The 20,209-nt window shown below is 33.6% G+C and overlaps 1 protein-coding gene across 1 annotated transcript; it reads right to left on the bottom strand.

Annotated features, from left to right (window-relative positions):
• Positions 1-1,996: 1,996 nt before the first annotated feature.
• LOC131066531 (leucine-rich repeat receptor protein kinase HPCA1) lies at positions 1,997-18,544 on the bottom strand. Its single transcript, XM_059217199.1, has 19 exons — positions 18,460-18,544; positions 18,257-18,380; positions 18,109-18,180; positions 17,924-17,998; positions 17,760-17,831; positions 17,530-17,673; positions 17,343-17,417; positions 17,174-17,245; positions 16,998-17,069; positions 16,822-16,890; positions 16,663-16,737; positions 16,481-16,552; positions 15,315-15,817; positions 11,650-11,657; positions 6,051-6,192; positions 5,795-5,937; positions 3,981-4,203; positions 3,650-3,888; positions 1,997-2,653 (listed from the first exon to the last, which is right to left on the bottom strand). Exons 1-19 carry the CDS (start codon positions 18,542-18,544, stop codon positions 2,177-2,179), a joined length of 2,742 nt encoding a protein of 913 aa, XP_059073182.1. The 3' UTR covers positions 1,997-2,176.
• Positions 18,545-20,209: the final 1,665 nt, after the last annotated feature.

Genomic DNA, 20,209 nt, shown 5'->3' with positions numbered 1-20,209 from the left:
CTTAGATCTTCTACTAGGGTCTCAAGTCTAGCATTCCTTCTGTCACTATCGATTCTCATACTTGTATTGTAGCTCAAAATGACAAAATAACTATCATTTTGAGCTTATAAAGCTTTTCAAAAAAAAAAAAGCATGCCTTTGATTGAAGGGCCCCTCCTCCTTCAAGTGAAGGTATTATTTTATTAATAAAAAAATTGATTTCATATTTGATCAAAGGCTACATGGATAGTACCTTCGAGAAAAGGAGGTCCTTTGATTGAAGGTACTATCTTTGAATGAAGGGTAAAAAATGAAATTAATTCAAAGGTATACCTTCACTCGAAGGTGTTTGTCATTGTTTTTTTGCCACCAAGAATTTTTTGTTTATGATGGGTTTGTAACCCATTATTGTGGGGTCACCCATAAATAAGGTGAGATTGGTTAATGATCATATTCAAAACTAGTAAAAACTATATGTCATCCTTGAAACACCAAACATTAGATCCCAATGGGGAACCCAATTCATATGAGATTTATAAGGGTACCAAAGACTAAAAATATAGCACACAAGTTGGAGATACCTTAGTCAATAAATTGACTTCCATGTCGCTAGCTTGGTGAAGGCTAATGAAAACAAATTTTCATCCTAGATAATGTTGCCAAAGATATATGACGAAGGAAGATTCATTTTAGATCTAGACTTAGTACCTCAAATAGTCATGAAATATGTCATCTAGTGAAAATTTGACTATTTGAATATGTGACATGTAAAGATGAAGATTTATGCAAGACATCCACAATTGATTTAAGCATTGAGAATAACACTTCTTTGAAGAGGGAGGAATGATATGCTCTTAATCATATAGTGTTAATCAGGTTATAAGTAGCCAACTTGTGGTTGCCTTAAGTCATAATTAAGTAATATGTTCATTATTATATTTATATTTAAATATTAAGGTTATCCTAAGTGCTATATTTAGGTACCTAAGTCAAGCTAGGTAAAATTCGGGGTATAAGTAGGGTATATATGATCTTGCAATTAGTTTTAAAATGATAGTATATTAAGTAAATTGTGTTTTTATTGAAGACTATTAGAGGTATGCCTCTTGAATTGGATTACAACTTGTTACCCCCCTCGAATTGGAATATAATTAGAAAGTTGCATTGGGAATTAAAAAAGTGCTTATACTTAGCCTACAAGAAATATGTACAAGTTGCACTACCCTAGTTACGAGAATACTAAATGAAAACTATTTTTTCAACATCACAAATCAAATAATGATAAATGATTTGGAATAGAATTAACCCAAATGACAACTACAATGATAAAAATGATGAAATAAATGACACATATTGTAGAAATCTTGTATATATTGTACTATAACAAACATTATGGCATAAATCCTACAAGATTTTCCTTTCTAAAGTTCTATTATATCTTATAAATCAAATTGTAATATGTACTTTGGCACTTTAATTGTTTGTAGACGAGGCTTTAATAGGATCCTTCCTTAGTGCAAAAGGCATCCTCTCATGCTAAGAAGAATTCAAAATCTCCCTCATGAAAGGGGGTTTTAGCAATAAAACAAAATGTTTAATTAATGTAGTCTCTTCCTTGCTTGATTGCTATTGATGATGGGAATGATTAAAGAAGAAGAAAGATATTAAAACAAACATTCAACTTCACACAATATACTTCTTAATTTTCATATCAAAATGAATAAAATTATTTTAAAGATCCAATATCTTAATTATTTACATAATTACAATAAAACTTTAATTATTAAAAATTTATAATTATATAACTTTATTTTTAATTATTCCTAGAATACTAAAACAAAATATAACCCCTCATACCACAATTATCAATACAAAATAATAATTAATTATTTGATTTCTATTTAAAAAAACTAAAAAGAACCATTCAACTATTATACATATTTATACTAAAGAAAAACAACATTCTATAACAACCCACATAGATTGTACAAGATTTCTCTTTAGAGATTCAGTTTCATAAGGGCATTGGCATTGTAGCCAGCCTGGTACCCAGCAGAATTGCTCCTCATTAATTTAGTCTACACGCAATTAAAAAATTTCACCAGGAAATATTATGTGGAATTGAAAATATACATTGGATACAGTAACATCCAGAAATTTTTACTAAGATGCAGTTGTGAGAATAGAAGCTCAAAGATTACTTGGGTTCTATGATTGGAGGCACAATGTGCCCACCACTACCACTGTAATCAAATGAACCCAACTGGAATTCAGCATAAGGATTAGAGACTACACTACTTTCCATCTCTATGTCAGGCTCTGCATCATTAGCTCCAAACTTTTCTGCCATTGACTCAAGTTCCTTCACCACTTCACTCATTTTCGGCCGATTTACACCATAGTCTTCACAGCAACGCAGAGCTAAGCTTACAAAGCTTTCTAAAACAGAGGGATTAATGGGAGAGTTTCTTAGAGCTGAATCCAACAGTTGGAGCCCTGCTTGAGAATTTATTCCTCCTATTTCAATTGCAGTCCTCACTTCTCTAACCAGATATTTTCCTCGTTCTATAGGTTGCCTGGCAGTCAACATTTCCAGCAGTACAACACCATAACTGTACACGTCGCTCTTATGAGTCAGCTGTTGTCTCATGTAATACTCTGGGTCCAAGTACCCCTGCCCATTCACAGCCCACATTTTAGAAAAATATTAATAATTTTGCTAAAAGAGAAATATCTAGATTCTCAGTTATTCAATTTTTTTTTTAAATAGTTTTAATTGGAAGTTCTGATCATATTAGAATAAATTAGTTCAAATTCGGTGAGGTTTAAATTGTACATTTTAAGTTTTGATTTGTTCAAACAATTCATCTGAAACTATCTATTATGATAAGATTTACCTATTAGTATGATTTCAAATGAATTGTCTAAACAAATCAAAACTTGAAAATATATCTTTAAATTTAAATGACACTTTAAATTTTGATTTATTCATAAAGGTAAATTTGTTGTTCCCCTTCAAGAGGACACAAATAATATAGCTGAATTCACGTCTTATACATAGGGCTGATTGAATGCCAAAAGAAAGGAATCAAACAGGTAGAAATTGAAGGAGACTCGGCTATCACTATCAATGCAGTGAGAATGTATGAAACACCCAACTGGAGACTCAAAGCCCTATTGGAAAAAATACTTACAATTCTTGGATATTTTGATTGTTTTACAATCAATCATGTATACAGGGAGGCAAACATGGAAACAGATGAATTATCAAAGATCGCATCTGAAGGTAAAGAGGTCAGGTGGTGGCATTAAAGCTAAGCTAGATGAATGAGATTGTTGAGAGTTTTTTTTGGAAAGAATTTCTGATGATTACTATAAAATCTAACTTCATCAATATTAATATACATCTTAGCTTTAGCCTGACAAAAAGAATTTTTTTTAATCTGAAAATACACTATCTTCTATCATAAGACACACCTATTAATATGAATTCAAACTCCCTAAACAAATAAAAAATTTAAAATATACCTTTAAATCAAATCTTCAACCCCATCTAAATTTAATTCCTATCTATGTAAAATGAAGTCTCAAATTTAGCTACAGATACTATTTTAGCGTCTTTCCTGTTATCTTCTTCATTACTCTTTTAGTAGGTGAAAGCAGTAATCACCATTGTTCCCTTTACTTGAGTTGAGACATGTCCTCCGCCGCCTGTGTCTGCTATGAGCTTCGAAAGGCCAAAGTCTGCTACTTTGGCATTGAGATTTTGGTCAAGCAGGATGTTGCTGGTTTTCACATCTCTGTGAATTATTGCGGGATTTGCATGATCATGGAGGTAGGTTAATCCTCTAGCTGCCCCCAAGGCAATTCGAATTCTTTTTCTCCAATCAAGGTTTATCCCAGTTCTGCCTGTTATCACAAAATTGTGTTCAAAATATTCATTTGGAGCAGAAAATAGCGATTTGTTTGTAACTTTGAAGGCAAAGCAGAAAGAAAAATACCAGAGAGATTGTCCCTGAGTGACCCGTTTGGCATGTACTCGTAGACAAGCATGTGCTCCCCTCCTTCAAAACAAAATCCAACGAGTCCCACCAGATTCTTGTGATGAACACGCGACAGTAGTTCTATTTCGGTCTTGAATTCTTCTCCGCCCTGCATAGATTCCTCTTTCGCTCTCTTCACAGCCACCATTTGACCACTCGCCGCCAGAATCCCTTTGTACACCTGCACCTCCATGCAAGCAGTTGAGACAGACATGTTTGGAAGAAGGAAAATTTTAAGATGAGAAGAATATTTTAATTTATTAATTTCAATCATGTTGACCTTTGCAATTCAAGGGCTATTCTTCCTATATCAAATTGATTACGAAATTTATACGTGATAGACTTTGTTGCCCAACAAAAAACATCTGATAGCAAAGTACGTAACAGAGGAGATGCTATTAAAAAGACAAGAAAGGAAATGCATATTTTTCATGCAAATTTTGTTTTGGAATGGAAATGGATCTTAAAATAGTTGACAATATGGTGATCTATTTTTGGAGGTCTATAGATGACTTACAATATATGGAACTACATCATATTCTATATGAGAAGGCACTTCACTGTACTATAAACATTAAACAGGATGTACATACTGTATTTCTATGAGATTTGAACTAATGAACTCTTTTTTAGTACAAATTCTTTATCATTAGACCAACTCAAATGTACAAATAAAACAAATTGTCCATCATTAGACCAACTCAGAATATTATTTGAGTACTCTATTTCATATGTGAATTTTTAAAACACAGATAATGCTGCTACAGCAGAGAATAAACACAAAATAAGAGATCTTTTGACACAAACACAATAAACACTTTATTCAATTCAGTGGAAGATCGATTACATCTTGTAGGCCATAATAAACATTACAGTTAGGCAATTTTTATAGAGGTTGCAGCCTCACCAAACAAATAGTTCATTCCTATATTTGGGTTGATTACATTCCGTGCATTCAACATGCATTATTCAAACAACTCAATTAACTGACAATTCTAAAAATAAATAAATGCAAACTAAATCTTAACTAACTACTCATGGCAATGAACGCGAAGTTAATCTGCATAGTAAAGCTTAGACTGAACTATATGCATGACGATGAGAGACTTATCCACCACTTTCCAACATTTTCAGACTGTTCTGTTTAGGGGAAGAGCACTAATTACCATCCATGTTTCAATTACTGTTCACTCCTTGCTCACCCAACCTTTCAATTACTAACTTTAAAGAAACAAAAAAAATGATAATTAAGAGTTCATTAATAAATTTCACTTGTACCAATAATTGTATGCATAATGAATCCTACAATGTGCATTGTCAGTACCCAGAAGCCAAAACAATAGTGGAGACAACCAAAACAAAAACATTAAAATCCAATTTACTATTTAGAATCTGTAAGTGCACGAAATTAGCTATAATGACTACTAGTACTCTTCCCCTACTAAATTGTCTTATTTTCCCAAAAATACTCTGCTTTCCTATTAAAACAAACGTGCATTCTCACCAAATAAAATTGCTTCTAAAAATGCAAAATATGCGTATGAAATAGATATGGATCAAACTATCAATCACAAGAAATTAAAAAATATATTCATCATTTCTATAAATCCTCTTCAGAAATCTTGTGTAGATTCTATTGTAACAAACATTTTGGCATAGATCCTACAAGGTTTTTCCTGCTCTCATTCTATTGTATTTTAGAAATCAATTTGTAATATGTACTTTGAAGCTTTAATTGTGTGCAAATGAAAATGGAAGGAGTGGAGCAATACCATGCCATATCCTCCAGATCCAATTTCGTTACTTGTGGAGAAATTATTTGTAGCCTGTTTCAATTCCTGGAATGTAAACCACCTTGCCCCTTTCAATTTGGGTGCGCCTCCGCTATATTCGGAGCTTGCAAATCCCCAAGAACCTAATGAAAAGTAAATACGCTCCCAAATAGAAATCAGTAATTCATGTATTTGCAACTGAAAAGAAGAAAATCCAGATGCAACACAATTAGCTTCGTGAAGAAAAGTTGAATACCAAATGGTCTGCTATTCTTAGCTGCAGCTTCTTTCTTCTTTTTAAGGGTAAAGGCATAAATCCCAATGCCAATAATGGCAAGCACTAACAGAGCTGCACCGATTGCTATACCAATATTTTGTTGCTCTTTGGTACTTTTGTCCTCGATGACAAGAAAGAAAAAAGGTGATGTGTTGGCATACACGGACATACTGACTTGGCTGACGTGTTAAGTGTTTTTAAAACATGTTCTTTGGAGCCATGTTGGTGACACGATAGCTCTGACTTTGCATTTATGTTAATGACATTTTTGGTTTAAAATTGCTACGGTTTAAAGGGCATATTCCCCATGATACTTATTGTATCGAACAAGTTAATGTTTTTCTTGGAAGTTGCATTTGGCGTTTCATTTGTTTTGGTTTGGAGTCCGTCAAACCCTAACGCCGTGTGAGTCACAGTGCCGCTGGAGCTACAGAGCTCAAATCAGTTACAGAGAATGGTGCGAACAATGGTTTCATTCAAAAGATTAACGGTTGACTGGTTAGTTTATTTGTTCAGTTTGCATTTAACAGGTATGGTTCTTGAAACACATGATTTAAGAGATTCTGTTTACCTTGGTTCGAATTTTTCAGTTATGCAAAATAAAAATAAGGAAGTGGTTGTGCTTTATTTTTTGTTTTTCATGACTGGGAAATTAAAATGTCTTCCGTTGCACAGTTAGAATCAGTTATTTGTTTTTCAGTTTACAAATCTTGTAAGTTAACGGGTTATTTAAGATGAAATCGGGATTCTTTCTGTGTGTGCATAAAAACAGTTTGACAAATCAGTCTGTGAGAAGAAAAACGGAGAAACACAGTGCCATAGTTTGAGTGTGAACAAAGTTCTAACATTAAAACAGAGAAATACAGTGCCGTGTTTTGAGTGTGAACAAAGTGGAAGCGTTAAACAGTGTCGTAGTTTAACAGAACCAGCCGAGGGTTTCTTGAGAATCAATACTCTGTTTTTGTTACAGAGTATATGAGGCTTCATTGAATTGAAACCATATTATTCAGAGTTTATTGATTTGAAATCATACAGTACAGAGTATTTGAGGTTTTATTTGATTTGAAATCGTATTGTTCAGGGTTTGTTGATTTGAAATCATACTGTTCAGAGTATATGAGATTTTATTGATTTGAAACCATATTTTCAGAGATTGGATAGTGTTGAAGAATATTATTGCAAAATTTTCATATGTACAGACTGATAAAATATTCTCGCTCCAATCCCTGATGTTTTTGTGACTGCAAGAATAAAATGCATGCATAAAATCACCAGTGGTTGTAGCTCGAGTTGAAATATTCATTGATAAGAAGAGGGGTTGGTGCTCCTTGAGGCCTTGTGGTTTCTAAAACATGTGAACTGAGTTGGTGCTCTTTTGAATTAATATAAGGGATCTTCCGAGTGGTCTTTCTACCCCAAGAGGGTTTTCCACTCATGCAAAATACTGTGTTATGTGCATTGTCGTGTTTCATTCTGTTTTATAGTGTATGCTCTGATACATCATATTTTAGTCCTCTTTATCTCATACTCTGTTTAGTTGGATTTATGTAATGCAATATTGAAAGTATTTTTTAATGTTTCAAGTTTGTGTAATATTTTAATACCATTTTGTTAAACAAGGTCTGAATCAAATGTTTTAGTTGGTTCAATGGTATACTTCATGCTGCATTAATGCATTCCATCAAAGTGTTAAGTTTCAGCCATCTGTGCACACTGTGAATTAAAATTGTCAAGGTCCATAAAAGTATAACTCGTTAAAAATTTGTCACACTCTGATTCACCCCCCCCCCTCTCAGAGTGTTTTTCCACTTCCAACAAGTGGTATCAGAGCATAGGGTCCCTCATATAGGTCTGTCCTAGGGATTGTTCCTGGTCATTTGGAAGTTTTTTATGGCTCAAACTCAGGAAGGTGCTTCACTTTCAAGAGCTCCTCTTTTTGATGGAACTGATTATGTGTTCTGGAAGATTAGAATGGAAACTTATCTCATTTCAGTTGATCTTAATGTGTGGAATATTGTGATCACAAAATATACAGTTCCTTCCATTATTCCTACTGATCCTGATGATAAAACCAAGTATGAGTTAAATGCCAGAGCCAAGCATGCTCTCTTATGTGGTCTCACTAAAGATGTTTTTGTTAAAGTCATGCATTGTTCTTCTGCTTATGATATTTGGAAAAAACTTGAAACCATTTATCAAGGGGATGCTAAGGTTAAGGAGTCTAAAATCCTTACACTCAAAAATCAGTTTGAATCCTTAAGAATGAAAGAAGATGAAACAGTAGCAAGTTATTTTCTTAGAGTTGATGAAATAGTTAATTCCAGAAAGGGTCTTGGTGAAGATGTTGAAGAAAAGGAAGTTGTCAATAAAGTGATTAGAACCTTGTTACCCAAGTTTGAAACTAAGGTTTCAACTTTAGAAGAAAAGAAAAGTTTCTCTACCATGACACTTGATAACCTTCAAAGCATTCTTACTGCCTATGAGATGAGGATAGGTAATAATCCTTCATCTTCAAGAGAAACAGCTTTTAAAATAGAAAAGAAAGAAGAACCTGATAGTGACTCTGAACTTTCAGATGCTATAGAAGCCCTTTTTGTTAGAAAACTAAAAAAGAAATATAAGGGCAAATTACCTTTTAAGTGCTTTAATTGTGGCAAAGTTGGACACTTTGCTGCTCAATGTCCTCTAAGTGATCAAAACAGTGAAGAGGAAAAACCAGAAAAATTCTACAAAAAGAAAATGTGGAATCCTAAAAGGAGATTTAATACCTTCAAGAAAAAGAAGAGTCTTTTTACTAAAGAAGACTCTGGAAATGAATCAGATGATTCACCTTGTGAAGGTGATGAAACTCTATTTATGGCAGAATTAGAAGATGTAACTAGCAAAACAGAAAATGAATTTGAAGATCTAGATCAAGGAGAAATAGATCTTGAAGGAGAATTGCTTTGTGCCTTAAAAGAAATAAAGAGGTTAAAGAAACTTGTAGCTTCACATGAAAATTCAAATCAGATTTTACAAGTTGAGTTAAATGATGCAAATTTAGTGACTTCAAACTTGAAGTCCCTTCTTGAAGAAAGAGAAAAGAAAATTGAAACATTAGAACAACAGTCCACAAAACTTCAAAAACAAATTGAACAGTATGAAAGTACAATACATCTAAATGATATCTTGAGCAAGCAAAAATTGCATAAAGATTTGGCTGGTTTAGGGTTTGATAAAGCTGAATCATCAAGACAGAACACTAAGCCTGCAACTAGAAAATCATTTCAGACTTCTAACAGAACAAAACCTTTTAGGTTTGGCTTCTTTCATGGATACTGTTTCTATTGCAATAGGTTTGGTCATAAGGTTAATACTTGCAGATTTCTGCAGCAAAGATTTCCTATGTTTGGGTACAATCAAGGATATGACTTTCCAAAAACAGTAAAGTGTAATAAGTGTAACACTTTTGGGCATACTACTATACAGTGCAAAACAAAGGCAAGTCCTAATAAAATATGGAAACCTAAGTTTGTATCTAGTATTGAGCAATCAATGATAGTGCAAACTGCATTTTTCTCAAATAAGAAGTCTTTATGGGTGTTGGACAGTGGCTGTTCACACCATATGACAGGAGATAGAAATAAATTTCTGCATCTTGAAGACTTTAATGGTGGCTTTGTACGCTTTGGGGATAATTCAGGAGCTTATGTACGAGGTAAAGGTACATTATTGCTAAATGATGATACTCCTATTCATGATGTGTACTTTGTTGAAGGGTTAAAGCACAATTTATTGAGTGTCAGTCAAATTTGTGATAGTGGTTACAGTGTATCTTTTAGTTCTCAAGACTGTACTATCAAAAATAAATCTGGTAAAACTGTTGCTGCTGGTTTAAGAACAATTGGCAATGTCTATAGTCTGCTTGATTCCACTGACTATGAGAATAATGAAGGCATTTGTCTTATGGGTCAAATAGAAGAAAATTGGTTATGGCATAAACGCCTAGGACATATAAATTTTGACAATCTGGTTAGAATCAGTAAAAATCAGAATGTTAGAGGTTTGCCTATTTTGAATAAACCATTCAATTCAGTTTGTAAAGCATGTTTGAAAGGAAAGCAAACAAAAGTGTCCTTCAAACCTAAAGAACATTCTTCTACTAGACCATTACAGCTTGTTCACACAGACTTATGTGGTCCTACAAGGACACAGTCTATAAATGGTGAAAAATATTTTATGCTTTTTGTTGATGACTATACTAGAATGGTATGGGTCACTTTCCTTAAACACAAATCCGAAGCATTTGATAGGTTTAAGATTTTCAGAAAAATGGTTGAACGAGAATCTGATCTAAAATTGAAATGCTTGAGATCAGACAAGGGTGGTGAATTCACTTCACAAGAATTCATTGATTACTGTGAAAGACATGGTATTAAGAGACAATATGCTGCTACTCGTACACCTCAACAGAATGGAGTAGTTGAGAGAAAAAATAGAACAGTCAAAGAAATGGCTCGCACAATGCTTAATGAAGCAAATCTACCAGATAGGTATTGGAAAGAAGCTGTACACACAGCTATTTACATTTTGAATCGTGTACAAATTAGGGTAAAATCTACCTTTACTCCTTATGAACTTTGGTATGGAAAAGCTGCTTCTATCAAATATTTCAAGATTTTTGGTGCCAAATGTTATCTAAAAAGAGATGAAGAAAATCTAGGAAATTTTGAGGCTAAAACTGATGAGGGTATCTTTCTTGGATACTCTACTCATAGCAAAGCCTATAGATGTTTCAATAATAGACTGAATAAAATTGTTGAAACAATAAATGTAAGGTTTGATGAACAATTTTTGTTAAGTAATGATTTGCAGGATATTGAAGAAGAGGAAATTACTTTAACAAAGGTTGATCAATTTCCTAAACCTGCAGAAACAGAAAAGAAAAATGATTCATCAAGTTCTGATGAAGAAAATACAGAGAATTCAAATGCAGAGACAGGTACTCTTCTTTATACACCCTCAAAAATTATAACAAAGAGACATCCTCAAAGTCAAGTTATTGGAAATATAGATGCAGGTATTTTGACTAGAAGAAGGGCAAAAACAACTGAACAAGCTCAATTGGCTGAACTTTTTTGTTTGATAACTGATTTTGAACCCAAAAATGTTTCTGATGCTTTATCTGATGAATGTTGGTTAAATGCAATGAAAGATGAAATCAGTCAAATAGAGAAAAACCAAACTTGGGAATTAGTACCTAGGCCAGATGATAAGAATGTGATAGGAGGCAAATGGATTTTTAGAAATAAGCTTGATGAATCTGGAAAGGTTGTTAGAAATAAAGCTCGTTTTGTGTGTAAAGGTTATGCTCAACAGGAAGGAATAGATTTTGGAGAAACATTCGCACCAGTAGCTAGATTAGAATCAATCAGAATTTTTCTTGCATACTCTTGCTTTAAAAAATTTAAAGTTTATCAGATGGATGTAAAAACTGCCTTTCTGAATGGTTATCTTGATGAAGAAGTGTATATGGAACAGCCGGAAGGTTTTGAAATTGCAGGCAAATCTGATTGTGTATACAGATTAAAGAAAGCACTCTATGGCCTTAAACAGGCTCCAAGAGCTTGGTACTCTAGACTGGATAATCATCTTAAAGCAAATGGTTTCACTAGAGGTGTTGTAGATAGCAACTTATATGTTAAACTTGAAGGTAATGATGTCCTAGTAGTTGTAATATATGTAGACGATATCATTTTTGGCTGTAATAATGACTCTTTATCCAAAAAGTTCTCTAAAATCATGGAATCTGAGTTTGAAATGTCTATGTTTGGGGAACTGAGTTTCTTTCTTGGTCTTCAAGTGTTACAACTTCAGCAAGGTATCTTCTTGTCACAAACTAAATATGCCAAAGAGATGATTAGAAAATTTAATATGACAGATTGTAAACCAGTCAGCACTCCAATGGAAACAGGCTGTAAATTGATCAAATCAGATGACTCACCTGCGGTAAATCAATCTGAGTACAGGTCAATGATAGGAAGTCTATTATATTTAACTGCATCTCGACCAGATTTAATGTTTGCAGTATGTCTAGTCTCTCGCTTTCAATCTGCACCTAAACAATCTCATTTGAATGCTGTAAAACGAATCTTTAGATATGTTCAAGGCACACTAGATTATGGTCTTTGGTATCCTCGCAATAATGACTTCACTCTTGTGGGTTTCACTGATTCTGATTGGGCTGGTTGTCTAGATGATCGTAAAAGCACCAGTGGAGCTGCCTTCTTTCTTGGTGATTGTCTTGTTGCTTGGCACAGTAAAAAACAAGATTGTGTCACTCTATCCACCGCAGAGTCAGAATACATAGCAGCCACTGCTTGTTGCACACAACTGATATGGATGTCTCATCAAATTACTGATATGGGTATTTCTACTATTAAGCCCATTTCAATCTATTGTGACAATACTAGTGCAATTGATCTTTCAAAAAATCCTATTATGCACTCTCGTACTAAACATGTTGCCATTAAACTTCATTTTTTACGAGATCAGGTGTTGGCTAATGAGTTTCAATTGGTGTTTGTTCCTTCACAAGCCCAAGTTGCTGACATTTTTACAAAAGCCTTATCTAAAGAAGTTTTTGAACGATTAAGGGATAGATTGGGAGTATTTTCTCAATCTGCTCTTGTCTTCACCTAAAGAATACTTTGAGGGGGAGTGTTGCTCTGTTGCTCTCTTCTTTCCTTTTGTCCTTGTATTGAAAAAAAAGAAAAAAAGGGGGAGAATTTGGTATTTGGTTATACAGTATTTCATTTTTTTTGCAACAGTGAGTAACATTGGTATACAGTGACAGATTGGTATTTGGTTATACAGTATTTCATTTTTTTTGCAACAGTGAGTATACAGTGACTATACAGTGACAGATTGTACAGTTTGGTATTTGTGTTTTTTTTTTTTGGCATGTTTGACAGTATACAGTGACAGTATTTCATGTTTGACAGTATACAGTGATAAATTTTTCATTTTTGACAGTATACAGTGATAGATTGGATATTGTGACATTGGATATTGGCATTTTACAGACTTGGCATGTTATTGGCATTTCATTGGCATTACAGTGATATTACAGTGACAATTGACTTTTCAGGCATTGGAATTTCATTACAGTGGCACAAGCATTTTGGGTGTTTCAGTTCAGTATTCTTGTTTGATTCAGATTGGGAGTTCATTATTTACAGAATTGCAAGTTCAGAGAATGTTTTTTTTACGACAAAGTTCAGTGGTGATGTATATTGCATTTGTTGACAGTGGAATTTCTTGCATTGTTTTTGATCCTTTCAGATGATGGCATTTTTCGTGGCAATAATTGTTTAAGTTTTTTCTTTTTTTGCCATCAAGGACAAAGGGGGAGTTTGTTGCTCTTTGGTACTTTTGTCCTCGATGACAAGAAAGAAAAAAGGTGATGTGTTGGCATACACGGACATACTGACTTGGCTGACGTGTTAAGTGTTTTTAAAACATGTTCTTTGGAGCCATGTTGGTGACACGATAGCTCTGACTTTGCATTTATGTTAATGACATTTTTGGTTTAAAATTGCTACGGTTTAAAGGGCATATTCCCCATGATACTTATTGTATCGAACAAGTTAATGTTTTTCTTGGAAGTTGCATTTGGCGTTTCATTTGTTTTGGTTTGGAGTCCGTCAAACCCTAACGCCGTGTGAGTCACAGTGCCGCTGGAGCTACAGAGCTCAAATCAGTTACAGAGAATGGTGCGAACAATGGTTTCATTCAAAAGATTAACGGTTGACTGGTTAGTTTATTTGTTCAGTTTGCATTTAACAGGTATGGTTCTTGAAACACATGATTTAAGAGATTCTGTTTACCTTGGTTCGAATTTTTCAGTTATGCAAAATAAAAATAAGGAAGTGGTTGTGCTTTATTTTTTGTTTTTCATGACTGGGAAATTAAAATGTCTTCCGTTGCACAGTTAGAATCAGTTATTTGTTTTTCAGTTTACAAATCTTGTAAGTTAACGGGTTATTTAAGATGAAATCGGGATTCTTTCTGTGTGTGCATAAAAACAGTTTGACAAATCAGTCTGTGAGAAGAAAAACGGAGAAACACAGTGCCATAGTTTGAGTGTGAACAAAGTTCTAACATTAAAACAGAGAAATACAGTGCCGTGTTTTGAGTGTGAACAAAGTGGAAGCGTTAAACAGTGTCGTAGTTTAACAGAACCAGCCGAGGGTTTCTTGAGAATCAATACTCTGTTTTTGTTACAGAGTATATGAGGCTTCATTGAATTGAAACCATATTATTCAGAGTTTATTGATTTGAAATCATACAGTACAGAGTATTTGAGGTTTTATTTGATTTGAAATCGTATTGTTCAGGGTTTGTTGATTTGAAATCATACTGTTCAGAGTATATGAGATTTTATTGATTTGAAACCATATTTTCAGAGATTGGATAGTGTTGAAGAATATTATTGCAAAATTTTCATATGTACAGACTGATAAAATATTCTCGCTCCAATCCCTGATGTTTTTGTGACTGCAAGAATAAAATGCATGCATAAAATCACCAGTGGTTGTAGCTCGAGTTGAAATATTCATTGATAAGAAGAGGGGTTGGTGCTCCTTGAGGCCTTGTGGTTTCTAAAACATGTGAACTGAGTTGGTGCTCTTTTGAATTAATATAAGGGATCTTCCGAGTGGTCTTTCTACCCCAAGAGGGTTTTCCACTCATGCAAAATACTGTGTTATGTGCATTGTCGTGTTTCATTCTGTTTTATAGTGTATGCTCTGATACATCATATTTTAGTCCTCTTTATCTCATACTCTGTTTAGTTGGATTTATGTAATGCAATATTGAAAGTATTTTTTAATGTTTCAAGTTTGTGTAATATTTTAATACCATTTTGTTAAACAAGGTCTGAATCAAATGTTTTAGTTGGTTCAATGGTATACTTCATGCTGCATTAATGCATTCCATCAAAGTGTTAAGTTTCAGCCATCTGTGCACACTGTGAATTAAAATTGTCAAGGTCCATAAAAGTATAACTCGTTAAAAATTTGTCACACTCTGATTCACCCCCCCCCCTCTCAGAGTGTTTTTCCACTTCCAACATATTTACCCGTCTTCAAGCCCTTCGAATCTGAAACAAAGAGGGAAAATTTAATTCTTAAAAGTCTAATAAATTTGTAGAACAAATGGCCTTAGAAGAACCAAATGTGAAAAGGAAAGATATTCTCTCACCATAAAATAGGAGGTACGGATTCGGAATGAAATAGTAGGGTCCAAATTCTTTTGGTGGCTTATAAGTCTGGTTGCTTAAACTGTAACCCAGCTTTATGATATCTAATGGCTCAAAATACTGCTTCTCAACTGGTGGAAAGATCCAAATTTTTATGTTGAGATAGTCGTTGGCGTCAAAAGACATGCAGCAAATTATATATACCGATGACCCCTGTGACAAACTCAAGTTGCTCTCTAGGGATTTCTCTAGCCTTTGGAATCTGGCATTGTTGTTCAAAGCTGAAAAGGATGGAGATCTGAGTACCATAACTCCTTCAAGGGGCATTGCACATTTGCAGTTAACGGGATTTATTTGCATATTCTCTACTTCACATTTCACAATTTTCCCACAATCTTTCATAGGAGTTGTGTACACGGTGCCGTTTCCCGCCATTTCTGGATCACATACTTTATCATTTGCGAGGCTGGTTCCCACAGCACAGACCGGGTTCTGGAAGAGCGTACTGCCATTTCCAAAAATGTTTGCCCGTCAGATTATCATTATTAATGGAATTATTCATGGATTGCAGTGTTCCAAAGTCGTACAGAACGTCACGTTCATTAAACGTGCAAGCAAGAAGGATAAAACAGGGCAGAAACAAGGATGCCGTGTCTGACTCCAGATTATTTATAGATGAACTAAAATATTGGATCAAAAATTTAGGGCAAGACTCAGCATAGCATAGATGTGGCGAAATTGAGAATTTGAGATTCTTACTAAAAAATTGATACATTTTATGTAGAATCCAGCTCAATTTTGAGCGATTTTTCATTAATTTAGAGGACATAATTGATCAGTAATTTATCGGTCGCACAAGGCATTTAGGCAGAAAATTCTTATATCATTTCTTTTTATTTCATCCGATTATCGATATCGAGATTCATCACATGCAACCGGAAAAAATAAAGAAATTCTTACACTTTCATGGAAGGGTTTTGCACGAACGCACTGGTGATGTTGTTGTACTGTAAATCTACTTCTTGCAGTGCCTGGCCTGTTAAACTGTTGAGATTCAGAGATCCACCGATGGAATTTCTCGCCATTCTCCTACTCAAATGAAATGACGTTTAGAGACGATCAGATCTTTTAATTTACTTTCGGAGGAAAAAGTTCAAAGTATACTCACAATGTCTCCAGTGATGGCAAATTTAAAAGGCTAGAGGGTAATGGTCCATTCAACACTCCATTTTCCATCACGCTGGGAAACAATTGGAAAAGCAAGGAAGATAGATAATCAGTACATATTAATGTACTTCTCTTGTCTATTTAGATCAGGTTTTTCAAGCATTTTAACTAGTTTGTACTTACACTGTCGTTAACAATTCTGACGAAGAAATCCAGTCAGGAACAAGGGATACGTCAAAAGAATTGTTGCTCAGGTCCCTGCCAATACCACACACCAAAATGTTACTTATCAAAAGCATAGATACAGGGGCGCCATTGGAGCTAATTTACAAGTTGAATTACAGGTATTGCAGATTTTTGAGTCCGGACAAATCAGGTATCCGACCGTTCAGTTTATTGTTTGAAAGATGCCTGCAACATGTGAAAAAAAAGACCAAAAGTTATCTACTATTTAGATAAATCCTAATTGTTGTTACAGATTAATTTCATCTGTGAAATCTCAAGTCATAGAATCTTACATTTCACCTAGGTTTATCAACGAGCTAATATTTGGCGGTATTGGACCTTCCAAACGGTTTCGATCAAGCCTTCTGTTAACACGCTTTTTCAGTAAGAAAGTAGTTACAGGTTTGGTTTTTAAGGAACGAGAATTAAAAAATCTGAAGTTAAATGATGGAGAAATATCCAGACTCACATAACTGAAATCTTCTTGACAAGACCAAGTGTCGAGGGTATCGTTCCAGTGAAAAGATTTTGATCAAACAGCCTGCACATAGTGCCAACGACGACAATCTGATTTGGTTAAAAACAAATCTTTTATTAAAAACGAATATAAGAAATTAAGAATTGCGATATTTACTTACACATGCTGAATGGGCATGTTTTCGTGGAAAATTTCTGGTGGAATTGAGCCTCGCAGCCGGTTTTTATTAAAGTGGCTTCAACAAATATTCAGAAGAGAGTCCTGATTAGAAGAAAGAACCCTGGTATAGGATTCATTATTCTACAGAGATGATTACCAGGAAAAAAATAAAAAATTGCAAGGCTTACAAGTGACCGGCATTAACGAGCTTCCCGAGCTCCGCTGGAAGTGTGCCGACAAGATTATTGTTGGCAACGTCTAGCCAGTAAAGATTACTAAGGTTACCCAGTGAGGCGGGAACATTTCCGCCTAGTTTGTTGGAATTCAAATCCCTGATAAACAATTTCTTCATCAACACATCATATAAAATCTACTAATTTCTGAACAATTGTCCCACAACTAATACTAAGTTACTTACCGAGTAGTAAGCCTTTGCAGATTGCCAAGCTCCTCTGGAATACTCCCAGTGAAACTACACCCAATTAACAATCTATACATGCCACAAATTAGATCAACATGATCAATACTTTGGACTAAAGTGAAATGCCATGGATTTCATGTTATGATAATGACAAAGCTTACAGCTCTCTAAGGTTGGCCAAGTTTCCTAAACCTGGAAGAATAGATCCAGTCAAGTCTGGGTTGTATGATAAATCTCTGCAACAAAAGTTTGATTCAATTAATGTACAATCTAATTCAAAGCCTGCAAAATTGCAAATTGCCACAGTAAACAAATGCAAAAATTTTGACTGGTGCACAGAACTTACAGCCTTTGGAGATCTGTAAGGCGCTCAATATCACTCGGCAGCTCTCCCTTGAGACCCATTGTAGACAGAAGCCTTTAAAACAATTTAGGCTTGTAAGCCTCACAAGATTGCAATGATATATAACTTAAGGACACAGATACTAACTTACAGATCAGTAACTCTTGAACCATGGCAATAAACTCCAACCCAATTTGAAGCGCAAGGATCTACGCCTGCCCATGTCAGCCCTGGCGGATTTCCCCATTGCCTTTGAATCGATCTCAAGGTAGTCACTGAAAACTTCATACATATTTTTGAATATTTCAATACTACTTGTAAGCAGAACACTTATATCATATGACTAAAGCTTACCATCTCTGCTGTCTGTGTCTCCTGCGACAATTCCAAAACTGAAAGAAACAGTGATCACCAGAGAAATGCAGAAGAAGATACCCATCGTTAAAGCTACCATCCAGGTTCAGAAAAGACGAAGAGTTTACATATTAATGTCTTATAGATTTCTCTTTTTAAATTTTGCAATTTGTATTGCTGAAACTCTCCTTGCATACCAATTTTGTAGTGTCTAGAGACAACGCGATTACAACGAAGAGAGTTTTACTGTTTATCCTCAAATTTGATTATAGAACAGTAGACCGAATCAACCATCACATGACGAAGCATTTACATATATGTATTTGGGATTTATTAATCTCTAAAGTTGGCGCGAATGTTTGACTTTTGAAACCATCAAAGATATCAAATGTTTAATTTGTTTACCTATAAATGCTAATGCCAATTCAATGTTAATATTATACATTTTATTAAGGTAATATGCTAAATTAGTAATATCGTAAAAATGCGGAGAGATTATTTTATTTATTTAAAAGTTATTTATATGGATATTATATGGATACATAACTTTTATTATACTACATTGATTTTTTTTCTCTATTATATACTTATTTTACTTATATGTGTAATCTTTAACTTTACTTTTGAAAAAGTCAACTTTCATGTTTTTGATAGTTTTAATTTTTTTTTAAATATTTATTCATGTGCTACTCATTTTAGAAATTAAATATTAATACTTGACATGTAAATGGCTTTTAGAAAAACTATTTCTGGATTAGATTGTATGGTGGTTTTTGCATCAACATTTTGGATCATGCTCTATGATCCATCATCAAGATAAATGAGTCCTATCAGAAAACAAAATGAGTGAGTAGTAGACCAGGTCAACTTAAAAAGAAGGGAAATGAAAGAAGGGTGTCAAAAGGAATGAGGAAAGAAGGAGACGGTAGTATTATTATCTTTTTTTGGTTCTCCTCTTTCTTCACATTAGTTTTAGTTAGCTTATAAGTACACTTATAATAATACTCATGAGCATGCTTAAAAGTATGCTTATAAGTATTTTACTTTTTCATGTTTGTATATATTTTAGTTTACTTTGCCTTTTTTTGTACTTGTTAGTACTTGTTGTTAGGCTAGTACTATTGCAATTGTTGTCATCAATTTTTCTTGTAAAGTTAAGATGCATGATTTTTAAGTTTCTAAATTATAGAAATTATTTTTCTCCAATCTAATTGGCTTGACAAATTTACATCTTATTACCAGATTTCAAGGATCCGCTATTTGAATGAATTTTTTTAGGTAATTTTTTAGGTACGTTAAGATAATATTTAATTTCTATTCAAATTTATTTTACACATCCACCAAACATATATATAACAAATTATCTATACAAATATTTAACCAATTATTTAGACTCTCTGAATCTTTCAAAGCTTTATATAAATAAAAACATAAATTAACAACATTGTTTTAGTTATTCTCATGCACTAAATTAATAATATAATACTGATATTTCTACTAATAAATTAATAAATAACAATAACATAATAATATATATATTTAAATTTATGCATTAATATTTTAATATAATTATAATATATTGATAATATAATAATTAAAATATAATATTATAATAATCCTAATGTTTATACATATGATTCTAACCCTAATTTAATCTTACAATAATATTATAATATTATTGTCATATATTAATAATATAATAATAAAAATACAACAATATAATAATTCAAATGTTTATCTATAACAAAAA

The sequence above is a fragment of the Cryptomeria japonica genome, chromosome 3 (genome assembly GCF_030272615.1).
Source record: "Cryptomeria japonica chromosome 3, Sugi_1.0, whole genome shotgun sequence".
NCBI lineage: Eukaryota > Viridiplantae > Streptophyta > Pinopsida > Cupressales > Cupressaceae > Cryptomeria > Cryptomeria japonica.
The sequence above is the reverse complement of the archived record's forward strand: the minus strand, read 5'-3'. Positions and strand labels throughout refer to the sequence as shown.